We start from the raw sequence: 13,010 nt of genomic DNA, 5'->3' as shown, positions 1-13,010 counted from the left end.
TGTGTGACTTTCAGCATGAACTCAGGTGCTTTGCTGCTTAGTGTGAAGTGGCTGGGATGAAAATCAGCACCTCCAAATCTAAGGTCATGGTCCTCTGTAGGTGAGGATGTATTCTATAATTCTGGGGGCTTGTTCATAAATGATAGAAAAGGGGAATGGAAGACTGAAAGGTGTATCGGTGAAGCATCAGCAGTTTTGCAGGCACTGTACTGGTCTGTTGGTGGTGAATTCAGAAAAGGCTTATGGTTTACTTACTATGAGCATGCTCCCAAGAAGGACACCATGGACAAATTATACTTATTGCCTGGCCTAAAAATTCCACAAAGAAGCTGGAAGCAAAGTTTCTGGGGAGAGGAAGGTTTTGGCCTGCCTGCTCATCCTATTTCTACCATGACCCTCACCAGGACCACACATAAAGCATCAAGATTAAAGCCAGTTTAAAAGGAAACAAAAATTCATTTCCTCCAAACTCCTTTTCAATACCAATTGACAGATCCCATAAGGATGAGAAATCTCAAGTTTTTGCCAGTATCATCATTTAAACTTTGGTTTTCATGGCAACAAGACTCTTCTGGTACAGTTAGAATAATGGAATACCTCACAAAAATGTGGAACTATGAACATTACAGAAGTGAGTTGAGTGAGGTAGTCCCACACCGCTGTTCTGGGACATGTGTAGGTAAACACAGATTGCATTCACTTTACTAAAAACAAGTCTGAAAAAAGGTAATTGACAAAAATGCAGCTGAAAAATAAATGGAAAATGGCAGTAATCGTTCAAGATTCATACACTTCAGTGTACTCTGCACTTAGGCAGTGCTCAAATCATAAAGAACTGTTTCCTGCTTCTGGATCTCCTATCCAAACCCAAAATAAATATTCAGCTTTAACCATTCGCCTGCTGAGCTTGGAAACAGTCAGGTGATGCCTCTCCAGTTGTTGCAGTCCCCGAGGTCTCCGTTCTTTGGCAATTTGACAATGATACCAGCTCTCCAGTCAGCTTCTTTCTTGTCACAAATATCTTGTAGGATACATTGGATAATATGTGGTGTCTTCTGCTGTTCTGCCTTTAGCATCTCGGCATACACACCATCCTCTCCTGGAACCTTGCTATTCTTCAGCTTGAAGATGGCTTCTTTGAACTCCTGGACTGTAGTATCTCCCATGTTAACATCCAGGTCTTCTGCATCAGTGATGTCAGCGAGCATTGTTGGGTCTGGCCAGTTCAGGATCCTCTGGAAATGCTTTCTCCACCTCTCTAGCTTGGTTTGTTCTTCTGTGATGGGTGTTCCATTCTCAGCCTTCCTGGGACATCTTGATTCTGTGCTCAGTTGCCCCGTAGTTTCTTGGTGATCAGATAGACTGTTTTCATGTCCTTCTGTTCAGCAGCTGCCTTGGCTTCTTCGGTGAATCTCTTTGTGTACTGCCTTTTGTCTTTCCTCACTACTATCTTGACTTCTTTGTCTCTCTCTCTGTACTGCATTGCTAACCTCTCCTTCAGCCTGGGTGACTTGGAATTCCCTCTTGGAGTTCCCTCTTTAACTTCTTCCTCTCCTTTATGGCCTTCCATGTGCTGACAGATATCCATTCAGACTTGACGCTCTTCCTGTAGCCTGTAGTCTCTTTTGTTGCTTCAATCATGGTTTTGTTGAAGCTATCGATGTTCAGTGTTGCTTCATCTTGGAGGATGCTGAATCGGTTCTTCAGAGCAATGCTAAAAGTCTTTCTTGACTGCTGGTTCTTCCATCTTAGCAACATCAAAATGCTATTTTCTGCTGTTCCCCATACTTGCTTTCCTCAGCTTCAGAGTCAGCTTTGCCACCAGTAGTTCGTGGTTACTGCTAACATCAGCATACCACATTACATGTACATCCTGTAGGGAGTGCCTCCACTTGCTGTTGATAATGATGTGGTCAATCTGGCTTTGGGTTCTCCTGTCAGGTGATGTCCCAGTTAGCAGAACTGGTCATGGTTCAACAAATCAAATTGTGTTATAAAGTCAGAATGTCATAAATTGGAGCATAAATGGCTTTCAACTAAACTGCAAGTTTATTATGTAGCCTGGTACATTTATCTAAAAAATATAGAAAACACTTTTTAATACCAATTCTGAATAATATACAAAGTTAATTGATGAAAATCAGAATAATCCTCCGTTGGAATAATAATAATTTGAATGAAGTCCCTTGTTGTTTGGATAAAGATGCATCAGATTTTGAACCTTGTTCCTTGGACCACAACTGTATGGACCAAGCGCTGCATTTCAGACAAGTACATTCCGCATCTTGACCTTCTCTTCCTGAACCACGACCATGCCCCTTCGAATCATGATCACTGGATTTCAGCTGGATCTTCGGAACTCAACCCTTGCAACTGGGACCAAAACCTGGATTACAGATTGGATCCATGTCATTAAACCCCATCTCTACCGTGTTCTCTGTGGCAGATGCTCTCAAGTCATGCTGTACCTCTTTGCCTACCTGCCTAGGCAGGTTACGCTAATATTACCAACTTTGCGCTGCACTTGCATTGTCAGTGCTCCATGTGAAATCATGACAATGCTGCTGATGCACAGCTGTTTCATTTAAGCCTGATGACCCATCACATTTTGTGTCTTTAGTAAACTGTTTCACCAATATGAAATTACTCATGAATCTCTGAATGCCAGTAAAACAGAGGTACTTGTAGTGTGTGATGATTGCTATGTAGGCAAGATACTGAGAATTTGGGTCATGCATTTGTTTCAAATAGGCTGAACTCTTGTAGTGCTTTATTATCGGGTTCTCCGTACCAGACTGTATCCAGGCTACAGGTGGTACAAAATGTTGCCGCTAGAATTGTTACAAGAACTAAGAAGTACGACTATCACATCAGTACTTCAATTGTTGCACTGACTCCCAGTTACATTTAGTTGATAAAATCTTACTTCTGACTTATAATGCAGTAAATGGAATTACTCCGGTTTAACTTTGCAAGATTATCAATTCTTCATATTCCAAAATGGTGTCTTCATTCATTGGTTGCAGGTTACCTTAAAGTAACTGTGAGCAATAAGATCTGAGTAGGGGGCCATGCCTTTAGCTATAGAGTGCCTAATCTCTAGAATAGTCCACCAGTTACTGTCAGGAATGCTCTGTCTGTCTCAGCCTGGCTAAAGATTTACATGTTAATTCTGGCATATCAATAAGCAGTGAAATCCCAGTTGGCTGCAATTTCTTCCTTCTGTATTAACATCTCTGATCTCTTTAAGTCATCATTTACTAAGAATTTCTTTCTTGTTCAGTATTGTTTACCTATGGTAAGCCTTAAGGAGGTTAGCTGGCTGTGATACTAGCACCCCATGCTGAATGAAGTTGATGACTGACTGCCATGATGAACGAGACGTACGTATGCAAACTGGGACATCAAGTTAACACTCAGCTACAATGTTATGATTAGTTGTAACTTGACATAAAAATCTTGTTCAATCTAGAATGTCCAGGAGGGATGGGCAGCCTTTGGCACTTGGACCCCCAGAGGTTTTTTTTTCTTCACTCCCTTCACTTTCAGGTTGGAGTTTTTGGTTCCTTTGCCATATGGCTAGTAGGCATACTTAGCTTTAATAACTGCATGGATAATGTATTACTCTAGTATATAGTCAACCATCTTGTTTGTCTTATTTCTTTGTTCAGCACTGTCACTGTGTAAGAGCACTCTATAAAAATAAACTGAATATCGATTTAATTTTCAGTCAAGTTAGTACACACATCAATAATAAAAAATTAACTGCCAAGAGGCCACACTTGCCACTTACAGATCTCCAGCTATATGGTGAAATGTAAACTACAAATTATGGCATTTAGATGTACAGCAGCATTTATATTTACATTTATTTTAGCAGATGCTTTTCTACAAAGCAATATACAACTGAGTAACGAGCTGCCCATCATGAAGACACTTCTCCAACGCATAAGTGTCTGAAGTTATTTCAATGTTACTTTCTGTAAGCAAGGTATTTCTTTCATTTAAACTTAAAAAATAAAGCTAAAACAGCGGCAAACGCAGGATCAAAACTTCACACAAAATATTCAATATGCATATATTGCGAACAGGCATAGAGGAAAAAGGTGATTTGCTGTCATTGCACATCAGTTCTATTCATGAAATAATCAAATAGATATTGGAGAACTAATCCACTTTATTGATTGGTGTGAACTCTTGTAATTGACTAAAGAGACATTGTGCGATACAAACATTGTATTTCATGGGATACACAGATTTTCAAGTCTGAGATTTAGCTAACAAAAAGTTACCATTGGAAAATATTTGACAGATGAGTTCAGTTGGTACTCAAGTTTTCTGTTCACCTATTTTAAGATTCAAGAGTTGTAAACTTTTTGTTGTTGCTGTTTGTAAACACTCAACACCCCATTGAAAACAGGATGACAAGCATTGATCTCAAAAACAGACCATCAGCTCTGAGAGTTTTAAAATCAGATAATGAATAACTGATTCTTAAATCAAGGTTCAGTGTCAACTTGTCACCTAGCAAAGAAAATTAAAAACAAAATGGATGCCTTACATATCCTAAAAGACTTGTCATAAACATTGTTGACCTTATTACAAATCTGATACAAAGTAATATGCAGTTGACATGAAACTGTTTAAGCTGAAGTTATTTTGGAGAAAAAGGTCACTGAAGTGCATTTTAACAGCCATTACAGCAAAGCAGCAACTTCACTACACTCAACTGTACCATTTACAAAATTGAACTGCAGATCAGGTGTCACAATGCAAAATAAACCAGTAACAAAAACTGACAGGAGCTGAAAGATTCAGAGTGTGAATATTAATCAAAAAATATGCAAGCATACAATTTTCCTCTATATGCACCCAAATAATTTATGAAACAGGTAGTATGATTAATTTTTCTTTTCTCAAAAAATTAGAATGCTAAAAGTGCAACAATGGTGCAAAGAGCTGTTTGGTTGTTTAATAGAATTTGAGTTTAAAATTTTTAAATTCAAATTTCTGCCTGAAAAATATCAAACACACGGAGGACAAAAAAATTTCAGAGAAAAGCGTAAGCTGCCTTCTTCCAGCTAGGTGGCATGAGAACCGCTCCTTCACAGGAAAGGGCTTGAAAACCATGTGAATTGTTATCTTGAAGGACATCCTTTTGACAGATACCCAGAAGTTCAGTTCAGACTATGATGCCGGCTCAAGTCCAACACAATGCAGATTACAATGGGGTTCCAAATAATAAAAACAAATGACAATAAATTAAAAAAAGATAATCCACAATTCAGCTTATTATTCTTCCATCTTCAAATGGTTCAATACCAGTGTTCAATACTTTGCGGTACACATTAACGAAAGAGGGAAGATTTTTGCATTCTTCAAACCTGAACAGTAATTTCTCTCATACACACACACTCTGGCTCTCAAATAGTAGGAAATATGGACAGCATACCTTACGCACTTTTCCACAGTGCTGCAAAAGACTTGCATCAAGTTGACAGCTGAAATGCATATGCATGTATGGATATAAACACACACACACACACACACACACACACACACACACACACACACACACACACACACACACACACTTCTTTCTTTCTGTGAATGTTCACAATGCATCAGACAGAGAGAGTTGGCTGCTGAGAAGTCTTGTATTTCTGTACCCTTTTCCATAGCAGGCAAACATCTTTCACTTCACTGTGTGTCTCAGCACGGCTCATTGAGGGGACCCTTAACCCCAACTTCACTGTGGAATCACTGGCAAAACACAGATCCTCCATACAAAGTAGATCAAATTTAAAAGCAACATAAAAACAAAGAATACCAAGTAAAAAGAAAGAAGGGGAAAACACTGCAAAAGTTATTTGCTATATACATACAATGATTTAAAGAGAAGGTATGTTTCTTTACAAACAGAATGTGAACAAATCTGAAGAAATTGTTTAAGCTTCTTCATATGTGAAGTTCATTTTTTGTGGGTGCTATATACTTTTTTTTTTTTTTTTTTTTTTTTTATAACCCCCAAATGCTGTCCTGCTGCTGGTACGCTACATGTTACAACATACAGAGACCAGTTTCTGTCCTGAAGGCTGAGACTACTGCGGTGGTGTGCGTGCTTCTCGCTTCACAATCACCGCGGCAGTGCCAACACAAGGACCATGCAGCACCCATGGCAGGGGGAAGAATCACAGGGGGCCTCAGCCAGGCTTGCTTTTTGTGTGGCTTGGAGGCTTGCGGCTGAGAGCTCAGTCGTCACTGTCTGACAGGGTCTCGTACTGCTCCGAAAGCAGCGGCTCCCGCTCCCACACGCGTGACTGGGGCACATTGCCTGGCTGCCCCTGCTGGAGCGGTGTCTGTGACTGTGATGGCTGCTGCTGCTGGGCTTGAAGTGAAGGTGAAGCACACGTTATGGAGGAGGGTGGTGTGCTACTCAGCATGCGCATGGTTAGCGGGTTGTAGGGGAACTGCATGGAGCCTGCAGAGGGTGTAGAATGCCACAGCTTGTCAATGCAATGCAGAAAACATTGAGGTGTAGACACGTCTACCAACTAGGGAATTATTGCTTCAAATACAGCAACAAAAATGCTTTAAATACACCACTGTCACTGAGAACTGTGGTGTCCAGGAAAGGAATCCACTATTGAGCACGGGGACTAAACTTTAGGTGCATTTAGTGTGTGCGCAGTGGAACGGGAGCCTACCAGTGGACGAAGGCCTGTCTTCCCAGGCCCAAGAATGGGCTTGCCGATGGTAGTCTCCCTCAGAGTGCACGGATGACACGGAGGAGGGCCGCTCAGTCCCAGCATAGCCTTGCCCTGGGTTCGGAGACTTGGACTTCCTGCTACTACCTTTGCCCATCATCTTTTGCTTGTTACCTGACAGGCCTGTGGTGCACAAGATCAGTGTATCCATGAACACCATGAATAGCAACTTACAATGGAATTTTGTACCATTGCACTAGTACTGTGAAAAAGTAAGTTTACTCCCATAGCTAATTTGCTAGGCATGCCTCTTGGGAATGCAAGAGAAGAACAGTCTCAGAAATCAGAAAGGTGACACTTTGAGGCCAAGATTGGGGTCAGGTTTGAGGCTCCTCATGATTTGTATTGGTAAAGGATGATGCAATGACCTGTGTTGGGTGAGGGACTGGCATCCTGCCTCACTTCCATCACACCAGCTGGGATACTGTTACTGGGCTGCAAGCCTCCGCCCTGGTGCTCCTCTGTCTTGTCCTCAAAGTTACCCATCAGGGCTTTGCGAATGATGTCCTCCAGACCCAGGTTACTTGCAGGGTCACTGACAGGATGATTTCTGGGGTTGATGCTACCTGAGGCAGAGAGCAGAAGGGGGAAAATAAGGCCTAGCCTGTTGAGCTCTACACCTTATTCAAAAGCATGTCCAAAAAAGGCGGCGAGCACTCACTCGAGCTTGTCACTGCAGGCAGGTTAAAGATCTCAGTGCCTGGCTGTGCACTTGCTGAAACACAAATTTGACAGGTAGCATGAGCAGCTATATGGTAATACAGCATCCTTGAAATAATTCAAACTTTTAACAATTTAAAATCTAAGCTATGGCTTGTAGGAAAAAAGATTAAGCACTTTCACAAACTAATGTTTTTAATTGAAATTATACATGCCAAGTGCAATAAAGCCCAGAAAATTAGTCTCTGCCCATAAAACCAGTGTGAAGACATTAAAGACATGCAGAAATTAGATCAGTTGCAATAACACAATTAAGTGTCTTCACAGTGGTATAAAGTAATTAACAGCAGCTAGAGTTTTAAAATTCATACAGAACATTAAAATTTTAAATTTACTGAAATTCAATGAAACAAACAAAAAATTCTTTAAAGAAAATCAGCGGTTTGAACAATTAATGTTAAATAAACTGATTATACACACAGCACAGCTATGTGAAAAATTAAGCTGCTCACCAACATCAGAATCGCTGCCACCCGAAGAGTTCAGCTTACGGAAGATCTCCTGCTTCTTAGACTGCACCATCGCAGATGTGCTCTCCAGTTTTGTGAAGAAAGAGGGCAGATAGCTCATACTTCCAGGGGACCGGGAATCATTCCTGTATGGAAGGAAGTTGGGGAATATTGCACGTCGCATTTTCTAAAGCACTGGTGTCGCTCAGATCCTAGGCTGCGGATTTGCATTTGGCTCAAGTCTGTGTAGTTTGCATGTCCTCGTAGTGTTTGTGTGGGTGTCCTTTGGGTGTTCTAGTTTCCTCCCACAGTCCAAAAACATGTGTTTCAGGTGATGTGATGACTCTCAAATGTCAGCATGTGAGAGAGTCTGTGTGTTAACACACGCAAGATTGTTCTGCGATGAAATGCAGTCATGCCCAGGTTGTACCCTGTTATACACCCCATGTCTCCAAGGAAAGTCACCAGACCTCTGCAGAGGGTTACTGAAACAGATTAATGGAATACTTAAATTCTTACCAAATTTATGATTTTGACGAGTGTGCTTTGATCTATCGATTTCATACATTTTGTAGAGAATCCTTCAAAATTAAAAATTTATCTGGTTCATTCCAAAGACCTCATACAGTACTGTGCAAAATAGGCACTTAGATGTTTCACAAGAATATTTGTTTCAGATGGTTATTTAATGTCTTCTGCATTAGTGTTAACGGGAAAGAGCATTCCTTCTGCAAAAAGTTACAGTATTACAGTAAGGGTTTTGTATGTTGTTTAAGAAAGAAAGTATACACACACTATCTGAGACCTTTTGTCTTGAGTGGGGTTGCAGCGAACTGAAGCCTAACCCAGCAACACATGGTGCAAGGCAGGAGAGGAAGGGGGGACAAACAGGATGGGATGCCAGTCCATTGCAAGGAACCCCAAGCAGGACTCAACTCCCAGACCCACCAGAAAGCAGGACCTGGCCAAGCCCGCCGTGACCCCGCTTGGGACAAGCGGATGTTGACGATGGATTGTTACTAAGCTTTGTAGAAAGTTTATTAATTAAGAGCATTATTTTTGGAAGCATTTTCACTTTACAGCTTTTTTCTCCACAGGTGCAGAAAACTTTTGCACAGTACTGTATGCCATGTATACCTCTGCTCTGTGCTCTCCACATCACGCCTCTGAGCCTGCTGCATTACAGTCTCCTGCTTCTCCATGTTTGGATAGCTTTGTGGAGGAGAAATAGGCTCGTAGCCCTCTATGGCCCCGCTACCCCGCTCTGGGGATTTACCAGGCCTGGAGATAGGAAGAAACAGAATTCTGAGCACCAAGTTGTCATGTTTAAATCATACTGGTATGAAGACAAGCAAACAAACAATCCTGAGAATTACAGGGCAGCAGAGTTGAAAATACAGACTTGGGATTAAAGCTGCAATTTAAGCCCCTGTTTTTATATCTGACGATTTTTTATTTTTTTTTAAAACCTCCAAGAACAACTTCTTTTAAAGTCACCAGATATTTAAATCACTTTAGACAAAAATGCAAGAATATAAACAGTATTACAAAAAAAAGCAAAGGAGGAAATGAATGGTGGCAGTAGCACCAAAAAGAAATACATGTATGGCGTTATTAAATTATGCCTCATTGTCAAGGGGAGTCTTTATATGGGTTTCTATACCTGTTCCTGGTCTTGTCAGATACACTCTCTGGGGACACTCTACTGGAAGGTCTTGAGTGGTGTGCTGTCTGGCCTTGGTTCTCTGGGCTGTAGCGGCTGGGTATCTTGGCACGGACAGACATGGATGAAGCTGAAGAGCTCTGGAATGCGGCCGCAGAGGAGGCGACAGGCAGGATCTGAGTGGTCTCCTGGTTTCGGGCAAAGTCCTGGGTAATGATGTGCTGCAAGAAATGTGAGGAACATTTACTCACAACACCTTAAAGAACCGTTTTATTGTTTAATCAAGCGTTTGATATCTTCTCACAGAAACTAAAGCTAGGGACAGCTGGTACCATGGTGGTTAGTGCCACCACCTTTGGACCTAAAGGTTGCAAGTTAGAATCTCGCCTCTGGCTGTAGTACCATTAAGGAAGGTACTTACCCTAAATTGCTCCAGTAAAAAAGTAATAAAAATAACTTAGCTGTATAAATGGGTAATGTTGCTTGGAGAAATACATCAGCTAAATGAGTAAATGTAAAACAATGTAATGGTCTGCAGAGCCTGCCCTACCGAAATGTGGTCTGCAAGGGTCATAACGCGATGCGTCTTGGGGATCTGTCCATACATGTCTGTCTGGGAAGTGGGCAGCGGTTGGGGGCAAGAAGATTCCATGGGCTGGCGGTACCGGCTCAGGTCAAAACCACGGACACTGCCTGTGGGGAAATTCACAGAACTCAAGAAAGCATTTACCTGAGGATCCTTGAGGATGTATAATCATGGTATTTATTAGATAAATGCAGGGATTCAAGCAGCTCAATATCTGTGTGTCCAGTTTTCTAAAGGTGGTTGCTCTCTATATACTGGATCCTTGTGTTAATATTTGATTTATGAAGTTTTCATAGTTTTCCATTAGTAACCAGGAGGCTGTACCCAGCCTTGAACATTCGGGCACTGCATCATTTGTGAATGTACTTCTGTAATTACTTGCCTGTAAATTTCAACCCACGTACAGTTAGTACTAGCTTATATACTAGTTTATTACATTAAAAAAATCATATTCAAGAAACAATACTGTGCATCCTCTCACTGTACTAAATGTATCTGTTCTTCGCCAACTCCCTGCCCTGCTTCCTTCCCCTCTGCATCACATACCTGTAGCATGGGCCTGTTTCTCCTGAGAAAACCCACTCTCCTGCTTCTCCTGACTTTGTGCAGGGGAGCTGGCAGGGCTGATGACCTCTATGGCCCCACCCCCTGGGCCTTCATATCGGCTAGAAGACACTGTGTAGCACACAAAGAAATACTGGCTAACCACTTCACATAGACCACTGAGGCCCATGAAAAATACCAAAAAATGTTTACAAAGCACTCAAAGCAGCAAAACCTGAAAAGTAACTGACAGAAACATTCTGTCACATTTATCATCCTACTGCACTACCTAGCTTTATAGTAAACTGACTGACAAAGGTAATTACTTGCTTTGCTCTTAGTCCACAGCTAGTCATCAAAAATATGCTTGCCATCCGAAGGGATTCAAAGTGAAGTCAAAGTCTGACTGTGTAGAGTGTTTTACAAATCACTGTCAACCTGCTTTCAGAAACAATCCTGATGCAGAGTATGCAAATGTTTTATTCTGAGTAATGGCAACATCTGTTAATACCAAGATGTTCTGGTCATTATATTCAGTATAAACCCACAAAACTCCATGCAATTATGAAAATCCATGACAGAACAGGCTTTCTACTGTTGTATTAACAGCTTGGATAACAGGTTAAAGTCTGATCAATTTCTAGAATTTACTGGATCAAAATGAAATACTAATGGCTAAAATTAAATGAAATCCGAAATCCAGATAGACCAGGAAACATGATTTAAGGAGCACTGCTAGAGTTGGAGACTCACAGCTGCTGGAGGAGTCTGAGCTCTGAGAGCCCCTTTCACGCGAGTCCTTGTCTGAAGCAATCTGTCGAGTGATGATGACATCAATGAAATTTGCAGCAGTGATGGTGGTCTTTCCACGGGTGCGCAGCTCCTCCTCAATGCGTGACTTGGTGGGTGGGCCCTTGTCCTTGCCACTCTCTGTGTAGGCTGTGTGGGGCTTCCCGCCGGGCAGGGCCACAGCACTATAGGGCGACTGCATGGTACGACGCTCCACCTCCTGTTGCTGGCGTGAAGCCGCCTCATCGGTGCGGCCTGCCTCCAGTTTCCCGTCCTTGGCCTTGGCCACATCTATCTGGGGCGCGCAGGCAGCGGCATCTACTAGGGCAGCAAGTGCATCAGCAGCCGTGCTGTACCGTGTGCTTCCCTGGGAAACTGCAGCAGGGGGCATTTGCCTGAGGTGTCCAAACAGAGGGTGTCAGTGAAAGGACATCAGATTAGCACTATTAATGCTAAATGTTTCCAAATTAATCAGCAGCTCTCTCCAGTAGCACTATTAACAATGGCAACATTTACAGAGCACCATACAGTGAAATTAAATTTACAATTTCATTTCAAGGACAGAACTTTACTGATAAAATGAAATCAAGGTATCAAGAAAATGCAAATAAAAGTCCAAAAGATTTTTGCCCATATAGCTGGAAAAACATCTGACACAACAAACAATTTTTTCTAAGATGCCTAGGTAAACAAAGATAAGGGATGTGTGATAAAGCGTTCACTGAGCTATAAGAAAACTCACATGATTTGAGTGATTACACTCTTGCTGTTGGTGCCCTGGAAAATACTGGGCCTCTGCTGCACCACGGACTCCTGTGGTCTCACAGATGGAGAAGGGGAACGCAGGTAACCACGGCTACCTGGCCTGCCTGGCTGCTCAGAGCCTAGATGATGACAAGCGCAATTCTCTGTGGGTGAACTGTAGGGATGATGACCCTAAGGTTGTACTAGTGGTACAAATGCAGCTCAATTTAACAAGATGTGTATTCTTTATTTACCAGCAGCTCAGAGAAAACCCCTTTCAAGACCTTACCTCCACGCATGTAATCGCTGGCAGCAGCTGCTGCTGCCATGCGGTCTCGTTCCCTCTGCTCCCGTTGTTCCCTCTGCTCCCGCTCCTTCTCCCGCTCTCTTTGCTCCCGTTCACGCTCCTTCTCCCGCTCACGCTCCCTATCCCTCTCTACACTGGCTGCTGTTGCTGCCATGTGAGCTGGGTGACCTGGAAAACCATAAACAAAAAGAGGCTCTCAAACTGGAGTCCCTGCGATGATGGTCTAGAGAGACTCTAGGCTAGGGCCTGTTGAGAGATGCAGGGTGTGTGGATTTCCACTCACACTTGTGATGTTTTCTTGTCATCACTGTTACATTTACATTTATTAATTTAGCTGATGCTTTTCTCCAAAGTGACTTGCAATGTTGAGCTAATTACAATTACCTACCCATTTATACAGCTGGGTAATTTCACTGGAGCAATTTTAGGGTAAGTATCTCAC

The 13,010-nt window shown here is 42.1% G+C and overlaps 1 protein-coding gene across 2 annotated transcripts in view; it reads right to left on the bottom strand.

Annotated features, from left to right (window-relative positions):
- Nucleotides 1–4,165: 4,165 nt before the first annotated feature.
- Nucleotides 4,166–13,010, bottom strand: part of ncor1 (nuclear receptor corepressor 1) — a 72,714-nt gene continuing 63,869 nt past the window's right edge. For both annotated transcript variants that reach the window (XM_018755288.2, XM_029251402.1), the window contains exons 37-48: nucleotides 12,551–12,736; nucleotides 12,260–12,401; nucleotides 11,482–11,912; nucleotides 10,732–10,860; nucleotides 10,150–10,292; nucleotides 9,600–9,820; nucleotides 9,074–9,217; nucleotides 7,940–8,082; nucleotides 7,429–7,482; nucleotides 7,136–7,333; nucleotides 6,708–6,890; nucleotides 4,166–6,481 (exon numbers count right to left, since the gene is read on the bottom strand). In XM_018755288.2, coding sequence (XP_018610804.2) covers nucleotides 6,252–6,481; nucleotides 6,708–6,890; nucleotides 7,136–7,333; nucleotides 7,429–7,482; nucleotides 7,940–8,082; nucleotides 9,074–9,217; nucleotides 9,600–9,820; nucleotides 10,150–10,292; nucleotides 10,732–10,860; nucleotides 11,482–11,912; nucleotides 12,260–12,401; nucleotides 12,551–12,736 — 2,204 coding nt within the window. In that variant the 3' untranslated portion in view covers nucleotides 4,166–6,251. The remainder of the gene's footprint in view (nucleotides 6,482–6,707; nucleotides 6,891–7,135; nucleotides 7,334–7,428; nucleotides 7,483–7,939; nucleotides 8,083–9,073; nucleotides 9,218–9,599; nucleotides 9,821–10,149; nucleotides 10,293–10,731; nucleotides 10,861–11,481; nucleotides 11,913–12,259; nucleotides 12,402–12,550; nucleotides 12,737–13,010) is intronic.

This window comes from Scleropages formosus, chromosome 4 (genome assembly GCF_900964775.1).
Source record: "Scleropages formosus chromosome 4, fSclFor1.1, whole genome shotgun sequence".
NCBI lineage: Eukaryota > Metazoa > Chordata > Actinopteri > Osteoglossiformes > Osteoglossidae > Scleropages > Scleropages formosus.
The sequence above is the reverse complement of the archived record's forward strand: the minus strand, read 5'-3'. Positions and strand labels throughout refer to the sequence as shown.